The 19,674-nt window shown below is 42.5% G+C and overlaps 1 protein-coding gene across 1 annotated transcript in view; it reads right to left on the bottom strand.

The window, feature by feature from the left end:
• IQCH (IQ motif containing H) overlaps positions 1–19,674 on the bottom strand; it is a 195,093-nt gene that overhangs the window by 48,197 nt on the left and 127,222 nt on the right. Inside the window, 2 exon segments of the mRNA XM_014780852.2 lie at positions 1,015–1,301; positions 5,547–5,667. Of these exon segments, the coding sequence (XP_014636338.2) occupies positions 1,015–1,301; positions 5,547–5,667 (408 nt within the window).

Below are 19,674 nucleotides of genomic sequence, written 5' to 3'. Positions count from 1 at the left end.
GGGCGGGGGTGGGCAGGCCACTTCCTTTTAGACAAAGATCTGGTCACCCAACACTAAGAGAGGAGGAACCGAGCATTTTAAAAAATGGCTCTTGTGAAGTAGTAGTGAATTTAAACATTATAATGGCGGGGGGGAAGCAAAGCAAAAAAGGTTAAAACTTATTTCTCTGGAATATTATACATCAGAGCCACACAGGCTCAAATGAAGACTCTCACAGCTGAAATACTGAATAAATAAAAGGGTGTTGTAGAATAATAACACATAGGTTGTTACGATCTATAGAAAGTTTAAAAACATGCAAAATGAAACTATATGTTATTTGTGAGTACATCCACGTGTAGTGAAAGTGTAAAGACACGGAAGGGAATCAAAGCCCCAAGTGTAAGACAGTGGTTACCTCTGGGAGGAGGAGGGACCTTGCGGGGAGGATCGGCAAGGAGTCCACAGAACTGGAGATGGTACTGGCACTACTTTATTTCTTAGGCTGGGTGTGGGCACGTGATGTTTATTATATTATTATTTAGACCTTTTTATATTTATGGAATATTTCCCAATATATTTTTTAAAACTTGAAAACCTAAGTTGCTGGTGAACTGCTGATAAGAAAAGGAACAGAAACAAGGACTCTTAACTCCTTTCTAGTGATTGATGTTTTGTTTAAGAACAGGACTACACAGGTTTGATCCCCGGATGGCATAAAATAGTCTCATGATAAGACACAGCAGAGCACTAATGGGCATAATTGAGGCCCACTCGACAGAGCTCTATGGGATGAGTTACAGTTATTGAAACTTCAACTGTACCCAAATGAGAAGACCCTGGTCCAGTTTTTCCAGACATAAAGTCTGGTCTCACATGGATTGGCATGGACTGAGTACTGGTGGAATTTACAGAGTCAGCTTATCCGAGGAGCAGTGAATCTTAGAAGCTCCTTCAGATTCCCTGTTGCATAGATGTGGACGGTATGGAGTCTTTATATATTTTAGTATTTCACGTGGCATCAAATCAACTTACCTGCTGTTCCATCGTCCTCGGATCAATAAAAGTCACCAGGTCTATAGAAAAGTAACCAACCACATTTCTCATTTTACAAGCATTTCCAATCTGGAGGCACAAAGAACAGAGAACTTGGGGATCCACTGAGGTCTGAGGCATGGTGGTACCGGAGGAGATGAAGGGGCCTTCGGCATGAAACTGGTCCCCCGTGGACAGCACCCTGATCTCTCCGTTGGGCTCTATCAGCATGTCCACCGTCAGGTTGGTGATACTTTCTGCAGGTGGGTATGCTTCGACCACGCCTCCTGGTGGGAAAAGCATGGAGTAGATGAAAGGATCTGCTCACGTGGACTGTGCCTATTTAGAGCAGGAGGAAAGAGCCCGGGCTTTGGCAGATGGACTTGGGCTCAGATCCTGCATTTGCCATGTCTTGTGAGACTCTGGGCAAATAGCTTCAATTCTCTGAACTTCCTTTTCCTCATCTGTAAAATGGGCATAATAAAACCTACCTCACCAGATTGTGGTGAATCTTAGAGATACCGTGTCTGTAGTATTTAGCGCAATGCTTGGCATATACTAGGACCTAATGAATGTTAGTTTTGATTCTGATCATAATTAGGAAGACACCATAAAGATCTTCAAGTCTATGCCCATTCATTACAGAAATGATGAACCTAAGGACTGTAGGCAAATCCCTCAGGGGGATTAACTGCCCATAGTCCACAGTCTGTACCTTGACAACCGATGCTCTTTCTGTTCAACTTCACTGCCTTTTGAAGTGTTGACAGGTTAGGGCTTTCATCAGGCATAAGGGAACACTGACCATTATGTCAACCAAAGGACTCCTATATAAAGCCAGTTGTAGAACATTTTTAAAAATCTAGAGCCAGGAGATGCTGTGGTTCTTGACGAACAGGTGTGCTTCCTCCTTGCTAGTAAGGAGCTTTATAATTTATCATATTTTACCTTTTGTTCTGAATAACAAAAATCATAAAGGCAAATTGGACGCTCAATCACAGAAATAATATGAGACTTGGTGAATTTTGTGGGCTAGCTCAGTGGTGCCCACAAAAATTACATGGCCCTGATTTTCAGCTTTTAGGCCTAATGATAATCTTACAGTATATATCCCTTTTATAGAAAAAATTTTAAAAAATATTATTTGTAAAGAATTAGATAATGTAATTTAAAAGTAAAAACAACTAAGTGTTCCCTACACGGGGCGGCCTCTGGAGCCTGACAGTATTAAGATTAACTTGGCCTGTATTTCACAAATTTGCTGGGAGGTGACCTCTGCCTACAGGCTTTGAACAGCATATACAGTTAAATCCTGAGATTTTAGCAACTCTCAAATGCAGCCATCTGTTGCTTTCTACAAAAGGCATTTTCCTTAAATGTCTATACATTTGGTTGGAGCTGGCCCTAAACAGAGCTGAATTTCAGAAGGAAAACTGATTTATCTACTTGGTTGGTTTGAGATGTCCTTTTCTTCAAATCAGGCCTGCTAATGTGTGCTGTACCTAAATACCAGTTGTTGGGGATTTTGCAAGGTAAATGCAACAAAATCCACAAAAACAAGCCCAAAAACCTATTGGGCTCTCTGATTCAAATAACTTTGTGGCTTTAGCCACCACCTATATTTTGAAAGATGGTGCTTCAGTGGAAACACACTGTCCTTTGTACCTACAAGATTATTTTTACTTCAAAGTAGCTTATTTGTATTGTCTTCTCAGCATCATGACCACCATCTTTTCACTGTTAATTTTTTTTCCTTTCAAAGCAATTAATTCCTCTTTTAAAAAAATGTATTGCCTTTGATATAATCCTATGACAATGTAGAAATCAAATTGTAGCACATTTTGTGGCCATAAGCACACTTGAGAGAGTAGAAATGAAATGAAACAGGAGATAGTGGAATATGGCAGGAGACGGTGGCCTTCGAGTTAGGAAACCTGGGGGGATGGCCTGGCTTAGTCAGTGAACATTTATGCAGAGCCTGATGTATGCGCTGGGCCCGGAGCTGGGCAAAGGTTTGAAAACACATGACTTACTGGGACCGGACTTTTGAGATGGGCTAAAATTATAGGATCTATCTTCCCATCACCATGTATTTGTTGTGTGAGTTTGTCCTTGTCACTTCCTAGCTTTGAGCCTGTTTTTTCATTTATGAAGTGGGCTCAATAAGGCTTGTTCTGCCTTCCATTCATAAGCTCTGTGTTTACAACATGACTGAAAGAAAGGAGGAAAGGATAGAGATGAACAGGAAGTTGAAGCAAAGCCTAAGCTCGTGGTTGTGCAGCGTGGGGGAGACAGTGGACGGGAAATCCGTTTCTAGTCTACAAAGCTCACAGGAAAATAAATAGGCTGGAGGAAGGTGTGCAGGCTGACCTCGGGAGATCTGGAAGCCGTAACATCCTCCCTGGATGAACCTGGAGATCTTCGTGGTCTTCTCCTCTGAACTTAAAAAATCCCTCTTCTTGCGGCCGGCCCCGTGGCTTAGCGGTTAAGTGCGCGTGCTCTGCTACTGGTGGCCCGGGTTCGGATCCCGGGCGTGGACCGATGCACTGCTTGTCCGGCCATGCTGAGGCCGCGTCCCACATACAGCAACTAGAAGGATGTGCAACTATGACGTACAACTATCTACTGGGGCTTTGGGGAGAAAAATGAGGAGGATTGGCAATAGATGTTAGCTCAGGGCCTGTCTTTCTCAGCAAAAAAAAAAAAAAAAAAAAAAAAAAAAGGAGGATTGGCATGGATATTAGCTCAGGGCTGATCTTCCTCACAAAAAAACGGAAAAGAAAAAATCTCTCTTCTTGACCATTTTTTGTTGCAGGTACCTTGTTTTCTTCCATTTATGCATGGGGTTGACTCCGTTTTACTTTTCTGTCAGTGAGTGCATGTGGAAATTTGTAGAATCATAGAAATTTAGATTTGAGAGGACATTGGAGATCACACAGCATAACCTCTCCCACTTCTTCCCCTCCAGTGAAGAACCCCTTTTCAGCCTTCTTGTTAGATGGCTGGCCATCCAACCTCTTGCTTAAATAATTCGCTAGCAAAGTATTTGTTGCACCCCACAACCCACCCTGCCCAGCCAGTGTAATCCAACAACCAACAGATCTGTCCTTTCTAATGCTGTCTCATACACTGAGCTAAGATGTGTTCCTTCATAAACACACCCATCGCCTCCACCCAAGACTCCTGGATCAACACAGGGGTAGCATTTAATTGGCTCTCCTATGCAATAACAGAGTGATCTGGGGCAAGTTACTTAATTTTTTGTACCTCAGTTTCCCTCCTCTATAAAATGAGGGTGACAATGGTACCCACTTTATAGGGTTGTTAGGAGGATCAAATAAGTTAATAGACATATTTAGAATAGTGTCTGGTGCTTCGTATGTGTTATTATCATCATTGTACTATTGCTGCTAGCATCTGATATAACTTTATTATGATATTATTATATATTAATGTTAATATAATATTATTATCACTTGACGGCAGTGAATAGAGTGGAAAGGTACCTTCCATAATCTGTTATACTATCCTCCTCTTATCATTCTTGTGGGTAAGCATATAAGAATATCTGCCTTACACCGTAACCTCCTAGAGAGCAAGGGCATTGCACGGGCGTGCCTCAGTGTCGCACTCCCACAGGGACCTCTGCAACTGGGGATAGGCATCATTCGCTCCATTCATCCCCTCATCCGCAGACCTCCTAATGTCCTCAGAAAATGAGGATAAGTTAGGAGGAGGATGACAAGAGGAATGGAGGCTGGTTTTGTTCCGGGACTGTAGAGGATCCTTATTTAGAAATTCTACCTTTAGAACTGGAAGCGAGGGCCGGCCCTGTGGCTTGGTGGTTAAGTGCGCGCGCTGCGATGCTGGCGGCCCGGGTTTGGATCCCGGGTGCGCATCGAGGCACCGCTTCTCTGTCCATCCTGAGGCCGAGTCCCACATACAGCAACTAGAAGGGTGTGCAGCTGTGACATACAACTATCTACTGGGGCTTTGGGGGCAAAAAATAAAATAAAAATCTTTAGAACTGGAAGCGAGACCATTTCTGCTCTTCTAGAAAATGGAGGGGGAAACTAACATTTCTTGAGGACCTATTTTGAGTCAGGCTCCATGCTAGAAACTTTCATATCTGTATTTCATTGAATCCTCCCAACAGCCCTGTAAAGTAAGTGAGCAAACTGGGCCTCTGAGGGTTTAAGAAACGTGCTCAAGGTCATGGATGAGATTCAGACCCAGGACATCTGATTCCAAAGCCCACACCTCTGGAGCAGTCTGTGGTGCGAAGAAAGGACTGGCATCTTTAGCTACGCATGTCATGCTTGGTATGCTCAGTTCCTATTCACTTAAGAGGCTGAATGCAAGATAAATATTTTGGCAAAGTTTAAAAAAGAAAAAAAAGTCTGCTTGCAGGAGCACTTTTCTAAATCAACACAAGAGATACAAGGTATTTAACTTGGCCCCAGGTTGACCCAAAACTAGAATTCAAGGTTGTGTCCGCTAATCCTCAATAGAAATTTTCCAGTCTTATTTACCTTGAGTGAGAAATGTTTGGAGGAATTTCCTCCACGTCGGGAACCGTTTCTCATTGACTGGCTGTGCGTGCTGTGCTAAAATGCCCGCCAGCTCCTCGGAGATCTTCGCCAAAGCTGGCTCCTGCAGAAACAAATTAAATAGAACCACAAGCAATTTTACTACAGAAATGAAAACTGCTTGTGGAGTGATTAAAAACCAGGCCTCCAACAGGCAAAAAAAATGTGGTTACTGTTTACCCAGAGTCAGAAAGCCATTTTGAAATTTGTCTCTACTTTTCCCAGCCATTTCAGCTTTTCATATTTCAAAGTGATTTGGCCCCTAAATATTGATACGAATCATTGTCTCTAAAAGGCAGGCTTCTCTCCGGGCATCAGGATACCCCGGTTTCAGACCCACTGTGGCCTAACCAGCTGAGTGTCCTTGGGCAATGTGCCTCCCCACTCTGGGCCTCAGTTTCCCTTTACATAAAATGTGGGGTTAACTATCTTGTCCCTAAGAGCCTTCAGACCCGAATGATTTTTATTCTATGACCCTAACAGGGCTGACCCTGGGAGAAGTTATGGAGTTGGCAGGGTCTTCCTCTGGCACCTCCATCTCTTTAAGCTGTGCTCTTTCCTCCTTGTTGGGGGGCCTCTACATACTACGACTGTGGGATCAAATTCTTAAACTATGGGCTGATGTTGTAAAGGTGGGATTTTAGGTGGGGGCAGGTTGGAAGAGTGAGGTGGAGAGGGGGCCTGGCCTCAGTCACCTGACATTCCCCACAAGGTCACAGCCTCATCTGACCAGATGTGAGGCTGGCCCCACATCATCATAAAACAACCCCAAACTACAGAGCCTCCTGTCAAAATGGAAACAGTAGGAAACCCTCTGATAAATAAGAAGCCTGGCTTTTTGATATAAAAAGCCTTGGTTTGCCAGGACTTTTTTTTTTTTTGGCTAGTCTTAGACAATCTAAAACTCTCTTATTTTTTTTCTTTCTGCCAGAAGTAGGGCAGGGCACTAGATATAAGACCATTGGATGGGCAGAGTTCATATTCAAAATATGAGACACTGACAAGAAAAACTCAGGCTTGCTTTGGGTTGCTGGGGAAATTCTCAATCTATGAGTGAACACTCCGTAACTCAGAGGAATCGGAAGAGAATCAGCTTTGGCAGGCGGAGCTGGAGGAATCTTAGAAATAATCTGTATACTCATTTATTTCCAATTTCCCTGACATTAAGACGTGATTGTCCTCTTTCCTCCACCCCCACCCCACTTAGCTCCTTGGAGCATCTGGTCCATTCTGGCTCCAGTGCCCTCTGATAAACTACAGTAGAAGACAAACATCTGAGAGTATGCTCTAGGCAGGTCCAAATAATCTGGATAATTTTTGAAATACCCAGAAAATACTGGTGGGAGAGTCTCATTAGTTAGCTTAGTAAGTGCTTGACATGTAAAACACAAATGCAATGAGAAAGGGGGAGTGCCCCGGCCCACGCTGTTCAGGGTGACTCCCTGGGAGAGGTCCGTTACGAGGGGCTGGGGAAGCCGGTTTAGGCATCAGGCCTCTGCCTTGGGAGGTGGAGGCAGGGAAATTGCTGTCCAAGCAGTGGGCCTTCCCGCTTCGTATCCTGCCCAATGTATGTTTCCTCTGCTCTTTACGTTGCATTCCCTCCTCTCCCCAAAGCCCCGCATCTAAATCATAAACAAGCACACAGAACACGCGGTTCCAACAACCTGGACCCCCTCTTTGTTCCTTCTTTGAGTACTGTCCTCAAACCCATCTTTCTTTTGGTTTTATACTTGCTTCAGTTAAAACCATTCTACTCTATTGAAGAAGACCAATTGTCCGTGATTCTTGAAGTGCCCCAAAGTGGGACGATGAAGCATGGCTGTCAATTCCTGCTTAGAAAACCAAGTGTCCAGGAAGGAAGCCTCGCAGGCCAGGCCCTTTCCCTGTGGGGACAGTGGAGACTTCCTCTTTGTTCTGCCTTGATTAAAGGGCCTTTTCTGCCCTGCTGCTGAAAGGTGTTGAACCACCTACCCAGTGATCTGCTATGTGGCCATTCACATCAAGACATCAAGCAGAACTCATTCATTCATTCACTCACTCTTCCATATATCAAGAAATTACAGGTACTTTAGAGTATAAGAAATCATAGAGACAGACAGTTGAATGGTGGTTGTTGGGGGCTGGGGAGAGGAAGAGGGGGAGCTAGCATTTAATGGGTACAGAGTTTCAGTTTTACAAGATGAAAAGAGGTATGCAGATGGATGACGGTGATGGTGGCACAACATTATGGATGTATTTAATACCACTGAACTGTACACTTAAAAATGGTTAAGATGGTAAATTTTATGTAATGTGTATTTTACCACAATGAAAACAATTGGGAAAAAATTACGGAATGTCAGGCCTTTTAAGTAACTGACTAGGGGGAAAAAGTGTTTGTGTGTTTTAGATGAGTAGAGATGGAGAGGAGCCAGTGAAGGAATAGGTGGAAGTCTTGCCACCTAAATCTTAAAACTAGATCTCCAACACTTTGAGGATTAAGTTGAAGGTCCTCAGCATGACGCACGCAGAAGGCCTTCTGTGACTGGGTCCGATTCCTAACGTAGCCTCACTTCTCTCCTCTCCAGCTCCAGGCTTCGCCCCAAACTGCCCTGGCTCAAGTTCTTTCCTCTGCCTTTCTTCCTCCTCTTCCTCCCCTGGCTGATTCCTCTTCATGCTTTCTGAGTTAATTCTGGTCACACCTCCTCCAGGAAGCCTTCTCTGCCACCCTAGTTGGAAGTGCTTTCTCCAGGCTGTCTAGCTCCCTGGTCGCTCCTTAATGGCATGGTCAGTGGCTTTGAGCTAAGTCTCCCCAGACGTCCACATAGGGAACACTAAATGTCTGTGGAATGAATCATGGTGGTGGTAAACATAGGGACCCAGCCCTGAACAGCTGAAGTTACAGAATCAGAGAAAATGTGAAACCTCTCAACAGGCTCCCTCCTTGCTGCCCAGGAGCCTACCTGGGGGGATGACCACTTAAGAACCATCAATTCTTCTTGGCTGGATTTTATGGGATTCCCTGCCTCTGAGGAGCATTGGGAAGATAAATGAGGTGACATTTATGAAGTGTCACCTCAGATGCAACATGCTATGTGAGGGCCAATAATTAACTCATAAGGTTGCAGCTGGTGTGAGGCATCTGGACACTGTGCCAGGCTGCCGCCACTGCCTCTGCTCACACAGCCAGCCATTCTGCCTTGGTCCACAGTGTTTACACTGTGCACAAAGCCACAGCAAGGGGGTAAGTTTGCTAGGGGAAAGTGTGCTGCGGGAATCTGGAGGACGAATTGTGTCCCATCATGAGAAGTACACAGCTGAAGGCACTGGTGGGGTGACGTTCAATCAGGGATGCGGAGACACACAGAGGCAGCTTGGGGCCATGATTAACTCTCTAAGAAAAAGATATGGAGAGGAATATGGAGGGAGTATTAACTGTTCAGTTTATTTCTTTATTTTGAAAGCATCTGATGGGAAATATAAGGATTATACTAAGAATGGCCTTGGTATCAATGAAGAGAGAATTGCCCCCTAACCCGACAAAAAAAATACAGCAGGACCTGCAGCTCATACATTCAGGAAAGGGCAGCAAACGGATATTCTGTGTAAGAGCTTCATTTTATCCCCCCCAAACCACCCTCAACAGCACAGTGTCTGCTGGGGACTCAGACGCTGATTGTGAACTGGCGGGTGAGGCCAGACCTCAGATCTGGGTGCAAAGGACTCCATCACAGCAGTGGTGTGACAAACCAAGATCACCCTCTTCCTTAGGAGCAACGATGGCTCAATGCTCACAGAGGGCCTACTGATGTCAGAAGCTCAGTTTTGGGGGCAGTTTCTGCTTTCTAGTGATTATCATTTTGCATAGTTCAAACACAATTACCACAACTTTAAGGACAGATGCTGGTAAAGGGAGGTCTGTAGCTATTCAGGCTTATTCTGTTCAGAATAAATTTGAGTGCACGCACACACACACACACATACACACACACACACACACACAAGCATGCCAGGAAAACCCGTAAGTTGCTGTGAATCATCAGAACAGTGTTCGTAAAACACTTCCTCCTGCCACAGCAGGCTCACGTTCGTTCTCTCAGTGGGTCCTCACAGCCACACTCCGAGGGCGGCCAGCACAGTATTACTTCTCTGCTTTACAGATGGGAAGCAGAGGCAGCTAGAGTGAAGAGGCTGTGTAAGACCACTTCCCAGTTGTCAGACTCTGTTAGTGGGTGATTTTCAACACGTGACTGAAGACAGAAAACAACGGAGTTGGGGGAACCACTGCTAGTTTGCTTCTTCCCATCTTTTTCACCCTCCCAAAGTATATGTATGTGTATATGTATATGTATACGTATATGTACATGTACATCTATATCTACATCTACATTTATATCTCTCTCTATATAATGTCTGTTATAAGCCAGCAACTGGGGGGCATCTTCTCTACCTTACAAACTTGTGAAATGAGTAGTTAGGAAGTTTCTTTTCCGTGAGTCACATCAAGGCGATGGACTACGGAGTCCATGTGCCAGAGATCCTGTCATCCACATGAGCAGGTCATTTAGAGCTAACGACTCTGGGGGTGTGGTAAGGAAAGTATATACCTTGTGGATGATAAACAAATGTTAGGAAAATTCACTTTGCTTTTTGCAAAAAATCAGAATTCCAGATTTTTCTTTCCATCATGATTGCCCCGGCTCTGGCAATGCACGTTAGCTGCTGGCCTTCCTGGAGCTGATGGCTCTAGAGCAATTCCCATCCGGGAGAAACTTCAGCCCCATCTGTGCCACTGCACAGCCTTGTTACTCTTTGTCTAGTATCCACATTTACCCCTCAGGGTGCATCGACAGTAGTCATGACCTTGGAGAGTTCCAAGATATCCGCGGAAGGCATAGGGCCTCCATCAGCCTGACCAATGCATCCTAGAAAGTCTTGTCCACCAAGCATGGGCCTCGCCTCTCAGCTCTCTCTCTTTTTCTATCAAGAAAGTGTAATTTTCAAGGAAGAGATATTTGACTGAAGGAAATTCAGGATATCTCAGGGGAAGCCGCTAGCACATCCAATTTAATACTGCCCTCAATGACTGAAGCTACTTCAAACTCCAGAGAGTTAACTTTCCCAAGTACATTCTATGTCTCTGTGTGTGTGTGTGTGTGTGTGTGTGTGTGTGCATGTGTGTAAGTATATTGAGGAGGATGGGAGAGGAAGAAGAAAGAATACGAATTGGAATGCTTGAAATATCAATCCCACCAAAACTCATTTTATTTAGAAGTTTCTTTGCTGGATCTGCAGTGATGAATTAAGTAAAATAACTTCTTGGCTAATCCCCTCCAATCGCTCACCTCAGACATTGTTTGGTGGTTTTCAAAAGAGAAACCAAGGGACCTACCCTGATCATTGTGCTTTATAGAGGCTTCTGATATCCCTAAATGGAGGAATGGAGGGTGTCATAAGGTCAGGGCAGGACAATGACCTAAAAAACTAAGCAAGACTGTCAGTGTTGAAAAGGGCCATAGGGACCATCTATGACAAAGGGATCATGTAACAGAAGAGGGAATGGGACTTCTACACTCACACAGTGAGGCCGCAGGAGCTCTCTGGCTGCCTCTGACTCCAGGGAGCATCCTCTCCACCACCCCTGCTGCCTCTTTCAGAGGATAAAGGGTGGGGTATCATGAAAGGTGCTCAGGATTTGAATTGGCTATTGGCACAGAGATGGAGAGAAGGGAGGGATTCCAATTTGAGGGTGAATTTAGAAAGGTTGCTTTGCTATGCAGAGGATAACATTTTACCACTGTAGTCATTTTTTAGGTAAAATAATTGCTCTCACTTATTGAAAGTTTATCATGTGGCAGGCCTGTGCCAGGGTTTTTTTTTTTTTTTTTTTAATATTTATTATCTCAAAGCCACTCTCTGAAGTAGTTATTATCATTCCCATTTCATGTCACACAGCCATCAAGTAGCAACCTGGGATTGAAATCCAGTTGCTACCAGTATGCCATAGTGTGATGGGATCTGTGTCTGCAACTGCCATCAGTGGGCATAAACGGTCAATCTGGGTCAGATTAGATCACCCACATGTGATGGTAAGTCTGTGCTGTCAAATTTATGAAAAAATGGTAGTGTGTGTGTGGACATCTGTTGTTGGCTGCCTAGCATCTTTGTCCCCTCATTCAGGGTAATGATGTCCCAAATTTCCTTTCAGGAACTGCCCCCACCCCATTCTTAGCTAACAAATGGATTGAGAGTGACTCTACCCTCAGCTCTGAGGGTGGGCCCCCAGTTAGCAAAGCCATAGCTTGGCCACAGTGATTGGTTCGGGATGGGCACATGACCCAATTAGGCCAATCAAGTGTTAGGAAGCACTTGCTGGGGGCTTCTGAGAAGGAAACTTTATGCTTTATTCTGAGAATGCTACCTGGCGAGATGTTCTTTCTTCCTATTGCCTTGACCAAGGGCAAGCCCCAGAAGCTAATGGCAGCCATCTTGCAACCCTGAGGACAGCCAGCCTTAGGATGGAGGGACGTTATGAGCGGTACAGAGGAGAGATGGAAAGTAACTGGGTGCTTCGTGATATTGAGCCACTGGATTAAGCCTGGTCTGAAGCCAGACCCATCTTCGGATTTTCAGTTAGCTGAGATAGTACATTCTCTTTGTTTTTAAAGCCATTTTGAGTTGGATTTTCTGTTACTTGAAGCTTAAACACTTCAAACTGATACAAATGGGTGGGCCGAACAGTGTACCCACAATCCAAGATGGACATTTTAAAGCCAGCAAATGCTGTGCGTTGGTTACTCTCATTCTGCAAACCGTAGTGAAGTTTTCACTCATTCGTCTCCATTAAGATCATTAGAAAGGGTCCCTCTTTAGAGTGCAAAAATATGCTGAGAGGATGAAGAAAAAATGAAAATGTCTTCAGCAAGTCATAAACTACTTCCCACACCTACTTAAAGTTTAAGGACTGCTTTAATACTCCATGTTTAATTGTTAATTGAGAATTTAAAAATCAAAAATGCCAACTTTGCCTTCGATGAGATGGAAAATTATGCTGCTGTAGAAGGTAACATAATGTAAAACAGCCAACATTACCAAGGCACACAAATGTTTTTGGTATGTAAAATTGCTTTGTAAAATATTTGCTCCATCTGCTGAAAGCGGCAAAGACAATTTTCCCTTGATAGCTAATGGCCCATTTCGGCTGTGTGGCAAGTGATTCGCTGCGGTGGCGGCTCTCATTAAACAGAATGGTGAAAACGCGGTATATAATTCCATACTTATGTAGCATTATCCACTCGCTGCTTCTCGAGGAGTCTGTCCCTCATTATCGAGGCCTCCACCTTGCACCAACGTGCAGGCCTAGCAGCCGGTCTGACTTGAGAAGTGTTTTGTCCAACTGAGGCACATATGTCGCGCCTCCATTCCAAAGCTCAGCACAACTGCTTCGCCCCGACCAGAAACACTGGAAAGGTTCATTCCCTTTCAACTTTCCAGCACTTAAACTGCTGTTTCTTTTTCCCCCTCACCACAGGGGGCCATGGTTTTCTTTCCAGGCTCACCCTGTCGCACTGCATGCTGGGAGTTTCAATAGATAAAGATTAAGCGTTTCTTGAAATTCTTAACTGAACATTGCACATACACAAAAGCAGGAAAAATTTTCCCCCGGGGGCCAAAACTGCCACCATAAAAGCCCAACAAACACTGTCCTTGGTTCGTCGTGTATGTGGTGGTCTGTGAACTCTCTCTTTAAAGGAGTTGTTTACACTATACTCTGAATTACTTCAACATCTGCTAAAGGAACAATTAAAAATAAATAATCCAGGGTGGTTTAAAAAAAGAAGAATATGTTCATGTTTTGGGAATGATACTAAAAAGTAGTTACAGCAGCAAGTGGCTGATTTTTAAAAAATATTTTTAACATTGGAAAATGGTTCTAAAGGAAATTATATTAAATATGAGTGACATCAAATAAATACATATGACTGTTTTAAAGATTATGCAATATTTTCAAGCAGAAATCATGCAGTTTTAAAATCAACCATAAGTGGAAGTAGCCATGATTATTATTATTGGTAATAGGTTTCTTTCTTTCCAGTTAAAGAAATATCACTGGTGGAGAAAATTGCATATGCTAATAAGAACTCTTTAATTGAAAATTAAAAACAAAAGAAAACGTGCTCTTTGGACTTGATTTTTCATTCAAGTAATGGGGGAGAGTTTGTAGAATGAAGTAAGAGACTATCAGGAGAATTTATATTTTAATTTTATACAAAAGGAATGGGCAAGCATCTACTTTTCTTAATCAGAGTGAAGAGCTATACTTTCTTTGATATTTTCATATGTGCAGATGTATATACTTGAGGTGGATGTAATAGCATTATATATTTATTATTATTATTTTGGTATAGACCATGCTCATTAAAATACCAGGGTAATAAATTAGTGAATTCCGAAAGTGAGGATGTTTGTTTGATCTGGCACAATTGCATGAAAGTCCGAGTCTTCTCAAGGGCATCCCTCTCTCACTGTGCCACTCAGTGGCAGTCAGACGACCAGAAGCAAATGGCGCAGTCTCGGGCAGAGGAGAGTAAAACTCATTCTGAATCCATTCCAAATATCCCTGCCTGCTCTGTGGTTTCCAGCAAAGGAGATATTTCCAAAAGAACTCCAACGGGGACTTCCTGGATGTGAAAACACTAACCAATTCTCGTTCCTCTCATCTTTTGCTTTATTCCTTTCTTCCATGCTGTTATTGCGAAAAACTGGCAGTTAAATTCAATTGATTCAAAATATTCCGGATCCATATGGCGGCCAACCCTGGAGCTGAGGCGGCAATAGTGCCTCACTGCTGTTCCCAAGCATTTGCCTCTCCCCCAGTCCCCAGATGGTGGGAGTAACATTTAAACCTCCTTTTCTTTGCCTTGTACAATAGACCTTGGCACCATTTCAACTGTTTACTCCGGTAATTAACAGCTCTGATACCACAACAATTACAACTCCTACACTCTCACCACAATAATGCTATGAATTAGTGAGAGCTAATGGCTGGAAGGTAGAGTGTTTCCAGACTGTGAGATCTGTGCATTTTTAGAATAAAATAAAAGGTACAAACAGCACGCTTGCAGTAGACAATGATTACCTAGTAATTAGTTTACACAAAGCTTCCTATTTAATGGCAAAACGCTGTAATTAACGTGTGACAGAAAATCAAAGGGTACTTTGTAAGCATATGAAAAATTAACACTGCAGGCCCATAGCTTTATGTACTGATTAGAAGCATATTAAATCAATAGGACACACAAACCAACAGCTTGTAGAGCTGATTATTATAGGTCCTCGGAAGGGGGACTCTGCTTTCATTTAACTTGGGGAGGCAATTTTCCTTCTCCTGTCATCTTCCTCAGGCACAGAGAAGTACCTCAGACCCAAGCCTGGCAGCCTCATGAAAATAACCATTGAACTGGAAGAAAACATTCTAAGTCATTTTCAGAGATAAGGAAAGATATGTAAATGATTAAGACTTTCCAATGATTGTGGTGCCGTGCTGCTACACTAATTAGAAAAGACACCAACTGGAACCAAAAAATGAAGCAACTGGGTCTCAATCTTGTGGTCAGAATAATCTCTACTTTATCAGGTCAATGCCTCTTTATCTGACATGTAGAAAGTTCAAATAATTGGAATTATTTTCTCTTTTCAAATGATAAGAAGCCAGGACACTCTCAAGGTTTATTCTTTGAGAGGCATTATCTGGGTAAATCATTAGGTAGGAGCAATTGGGTCAACATTCTGTATTTTCAACAGCCACAATCCTATATAATGACAATTGATGCATAGAACAATATTCTAGATGCCTAAAAGACCTTCTGAATCACCAAAATAAGATTAAATTGTATGTACTTGTTCAATGTTACTTGTATTTAATTGTAATGCAATTTTCTGGTAATATTAACAATAATAATAACAGATAGCACTTCTGGAAGGCTTATGTGCTAAGTACATGCTAGCCAGTTTACAAGGGTTATCTCATTTCATTCTCACACCTCCCCAGGAGGCAGGTACTAATATTATCCCTATTTACAGATGAAGACATGGCGACTTGGAGAGCTGCGGAGATTTGCCCACGGTTCCCTCTAGTGAGTGTGGGAGTCTCACCTCAGTGTGCCTGGGCCATGGAAGCCCCCAACCCAGACCACCTCTTAGTTATCCCTGAATGTTCAATTATTCAGACCAGCCTATTCCAGCACTCATTCTTCTTCAAAGGGAATTTACCATGTCAACCTGGAACAGGGGACTGAAAAACCAAAAACAAAGTATTTGGTTGCTTATCCAAAAAACAGGGTTTTAAATGCTCACCGTATTTTTAATGCTGCATCTGATTGTGAAGATAGGCTTCTCAAAGCTTTTTGAGAATTTGCAGGCTCACTAAAAGGAGCATGGTAGTTGAGGAAGGCATTGAAAGTCTGTCACTCCCATGAACAGTCAAAGGGTGATATCTAAAACTCACTGTCAACACCCATGCATGGGGGTCAGCCAGGTGGCATAGTGGTTAAGTTCCACACTCTGCTTCGGTGGACCGGGGTTCTCAGGTTTGGATCCCGGGTGCAGACCTTGGGGTCCGCAGTTTGGATCCTGGGCATGGACCTACACATCGCTCATCAAGCCATGCTGTGGCGGCGTCCCATGTATAAAATAGAGGAGGATGGGCACAAATCTTAGCTCAGGGCCAATGGGCAACGGATGTTAGCTCATGGTCAATCTCCTTTCCAAGAAAAAAAAAAAATCTCACTCTCAACACACGTGCATATGAGTAGGCATGTGAGGCGGTTGGGTTGCAAAAGCCTAATCCTAGGGACCCCAGGACAGGGCTCCTCCTCCTCTGAAGCTCTGAGGTGTGTATACCGCCGGCCCTCCACCTCCCCCAGCTCGCTGCCTTTCAGGAACTGGACAGCAGCTCCCCTGTAAGGCAGGAAGGGGAAGAAATCTGAGAGCAAGGGCTGTTGCATTCCAGGGACGTTTGTGTTTCACAAAAGTCTCTGTACAAAGCAGAAAACCTGCCACAAGGGCAGCAGGTCACAACGGCAGGGACCTGAGGGAGAACCCTGCTCTGGGATTTTCAAACACGGGGTCTTTTCTAAGTGGATTCAGTTCGGTGTGGCAAGAGTGCTGGACCAGGAGGAGTGGATGTGGGTTCCAATCTAGGCACGGTTGTTTATTAGCCATGTGAACTTGGGCGAGTCACTGAACTTCCCAAGCATCAGTTTCTCCATCTGTAAACAGAATAACAACACCTTCCTCATCAAAGTGGTGTGGAAGTAAATACCTCAGGGTTTTTCTGGGATTGAATGAGACAATTCATGTAGGGTGCTTAGCACAAAGCCTAGCACCCAGCAGGTATTCTACAATGCTATTTATTATTGTTATTATTATGAAATATATGGAAAATGTCAAAACCTTAACAGTGTATTCATGGATCCACAAAATGCTTAATCTCATGTATAGGCCAATATTCTGGCAACTATTAAATATATAAGGATAATCTAAGAAGTCAAGATTTTAAGATATAAAAATAAACAAATATAAAAAACGAATAGTCAATTATATGTAGTTTAATGATTAGGGAAAAATGATACTCTACATTTTTTTCTAACCTGGAAAACCGAGATTTTCTTTTAATACCAAGATGTTGTATTTTTTTTTATACATAATAAACTTACAAATAAGGTCATGAAAAAAGGCTATCTCTTGCTTGTAATCAAATAATAACAATTATAAGTTGCATTTTGACATCTAAAATAAAAGTGCAAACAGTTCATAATATCCAATGCTGTTAAGGTGGTGATAAAACTAGTACCTATGCTTATTCTCTGCTAGTAGCTTTGGAAATTGGTACTACCTTCTTGGAAAGTACTGTGGCAGTATGTAACAAGAGCCATATAGCATTCTACTCCTGGGTCTTTCTCCTAGGGAAATGACTCAACAGAAGCAAAAAGAGGTGTACCCCAAAACCCAAAATAAAAACAAACAAATCTTTCCTCCCTCCTCCCTCACCACCACCACCAAAAAAAGGAAAGCTGGAAATAAGCTAAATTTCCAATTTAGTTGCAAGGTTTACTCTATTAGAGTACATCAATATGAGGGAACATTATGTAGCCTTTAATTGTGACAACTACATGTAAACATGGAGAATGTTTAAGATCTGATTTCTGAATAGCATATACACTATTATTGTAGCTATGAGAAATAAATGCAGCACATTAGGAAATTAATACACAAAAGTGAAAGCAACTCTGGGAAAAGTGATTATGTACTTATTTGGTTAAATATTTCTTTAATCTTGCTATATTATCTTTTAACTTTTCTAAAAAATTATTTGGTTACAGGTTAATGGTTCTTTGGGATGACCTAATAAATTCCTGCTAACCTCCACAGAAGGCACTAAGCTCAGCCATCTTGTGGTGTCTCCTATGACCCAGTTACAAGGCCATCCTAACGGATGGAGGTCTTCACAATGGAGATGTAGAGAGTTCTAAGGCACTGATTCGTTGATGGTTCTCTTTTGTAATAGTGTATTTTGTTTGCTGATTTAGTTCTACAAGGAAGCAAAATAATTGCTGTGGTTTATTCTATTTTTCCTAGGCTTGAGTGCCTTGAATTAGTCATGTATATATATATGACTAATATTATATATATATATATATAAAATCCCCAAATTAATTTGATCCCCAAATTAATATCAAATGTCTAACAAAGTGCCCTGAAGTACAAGTAAAGGGGAAACTGCTCTTGCAAAGGGCTAAAACTGCAATATTATATAGTAGCATTCAGGAGTCAGTTCAATTTCCTTTTTCTCATAAGTGATAAAATTGTGACGCCAAGACCTCCACATCCAACACTGTCCATCCAGAGTAACAGAGGCCCAAATAAGGGCTGCACAGAGAAACCCAAAAGCAAGCTGGCTTAGCTTTTCACATGAGAAATTGTTCTACAAAGATCTTTTCTTGCAAAGCGGCGTCACCAGTAGCATCACTGCCGCCAAGCCAGTCTCCCAGGAATGAGGGAGGGAAGATTTACCCTTTACAAGAAGAAAGGGAGAAAAAGCCACAGGAAGGACTGGTATCACAGTGAATGTCTGTCTACCTGAATCTCCCTACACTGTCCTATGTGAGTGTCCAGGAAGGTTTCTCCCCTACAAGTCTGCCTTCCTTTGCTTAAGCCTTTATCCCTCTAAACGAAAAGAAGTACCCCTGACTGGGCAGTGGGGAGTTTGGAGTGTGCACCAAGTGTGTGGATTTATTAAACCTTAACAAGCATTGAGTACTGAAGTGAGTGGGTTTACTGGAACCTGCGGGGGAAGTAGGTTTTGTCAGCTGGTAGGATCAGGAGAATAAGGTTGGTACCAGAACACCATGAGAAAAATGAGAGTTGTGCTCTGTTTTCATTGTGGCCATCATGTAACATTCTGCTTTTCCTAAAATCACCTACATGTCCGTACTGATTTTTTAAATGTGACTATAGTTTTTCAGCGTTTGTTGACTCCATGACTTTGTTTCAAATCTCAATTGCAACCAGTCAAAAAACTCTGGTTCTAAATTAGATAGCTAGAAAAAAAAGATAACCTTTATATTAGATCCTTGGGTCTACACTGAATCATGCCTACATCTAAAACCAATATCTGCATAAGACACAAGAGAATCTCAAAACTGTTCAAACTCTCATAACAGCACTGTTTTTAATCTGTTGCCTACAACATACCAATGAGCAAAATCATGGTATCGTGTCATAAACTGCTATGCAAATGATGCTATTTGTAAGTATTAACATAATTTAGTGCTTACAGTCATATTCTCATTTCTAATAATTCTCCCAGAATGGAGTCTTTCTCTGGACTCTTAGCCTGCAGGATAGTCTTTCATCAAGAAGCTGAAATTTTTAATAACCTGCCAGCATATGTTTTGTATGTGCCAGGCTAGGCTTGATGACACAACATCTTCATTATCAAAAGAAACAGGTCTACAAACTGTAATAGGACATTAAAACATGCCTGTGCTCATAAAGTAATGCTTTGATGTCTAAATGTGCACCATTATGA

Source organism: Ceratotherium simum, chromosome 3, assembly GCF_057802395.1.
Source record: "Ceratotherium simum simum isolate JZ-2026a chromosome 3, ASM5780239v1, whole genome shotgun sequence".
Classification (NCBI taxonomy): domain Eukaryota; kingdom Metazoa; phylum Chordata; class Mammalia; order Perissodactyla; family Rhinocerotidae; genus Ceratotherium; species Ceratotherium simum.
Note: the sequence above shows the minus strand (reverse complement) of the source record. Positions and strands in the feature narration are given on the sequence as shown.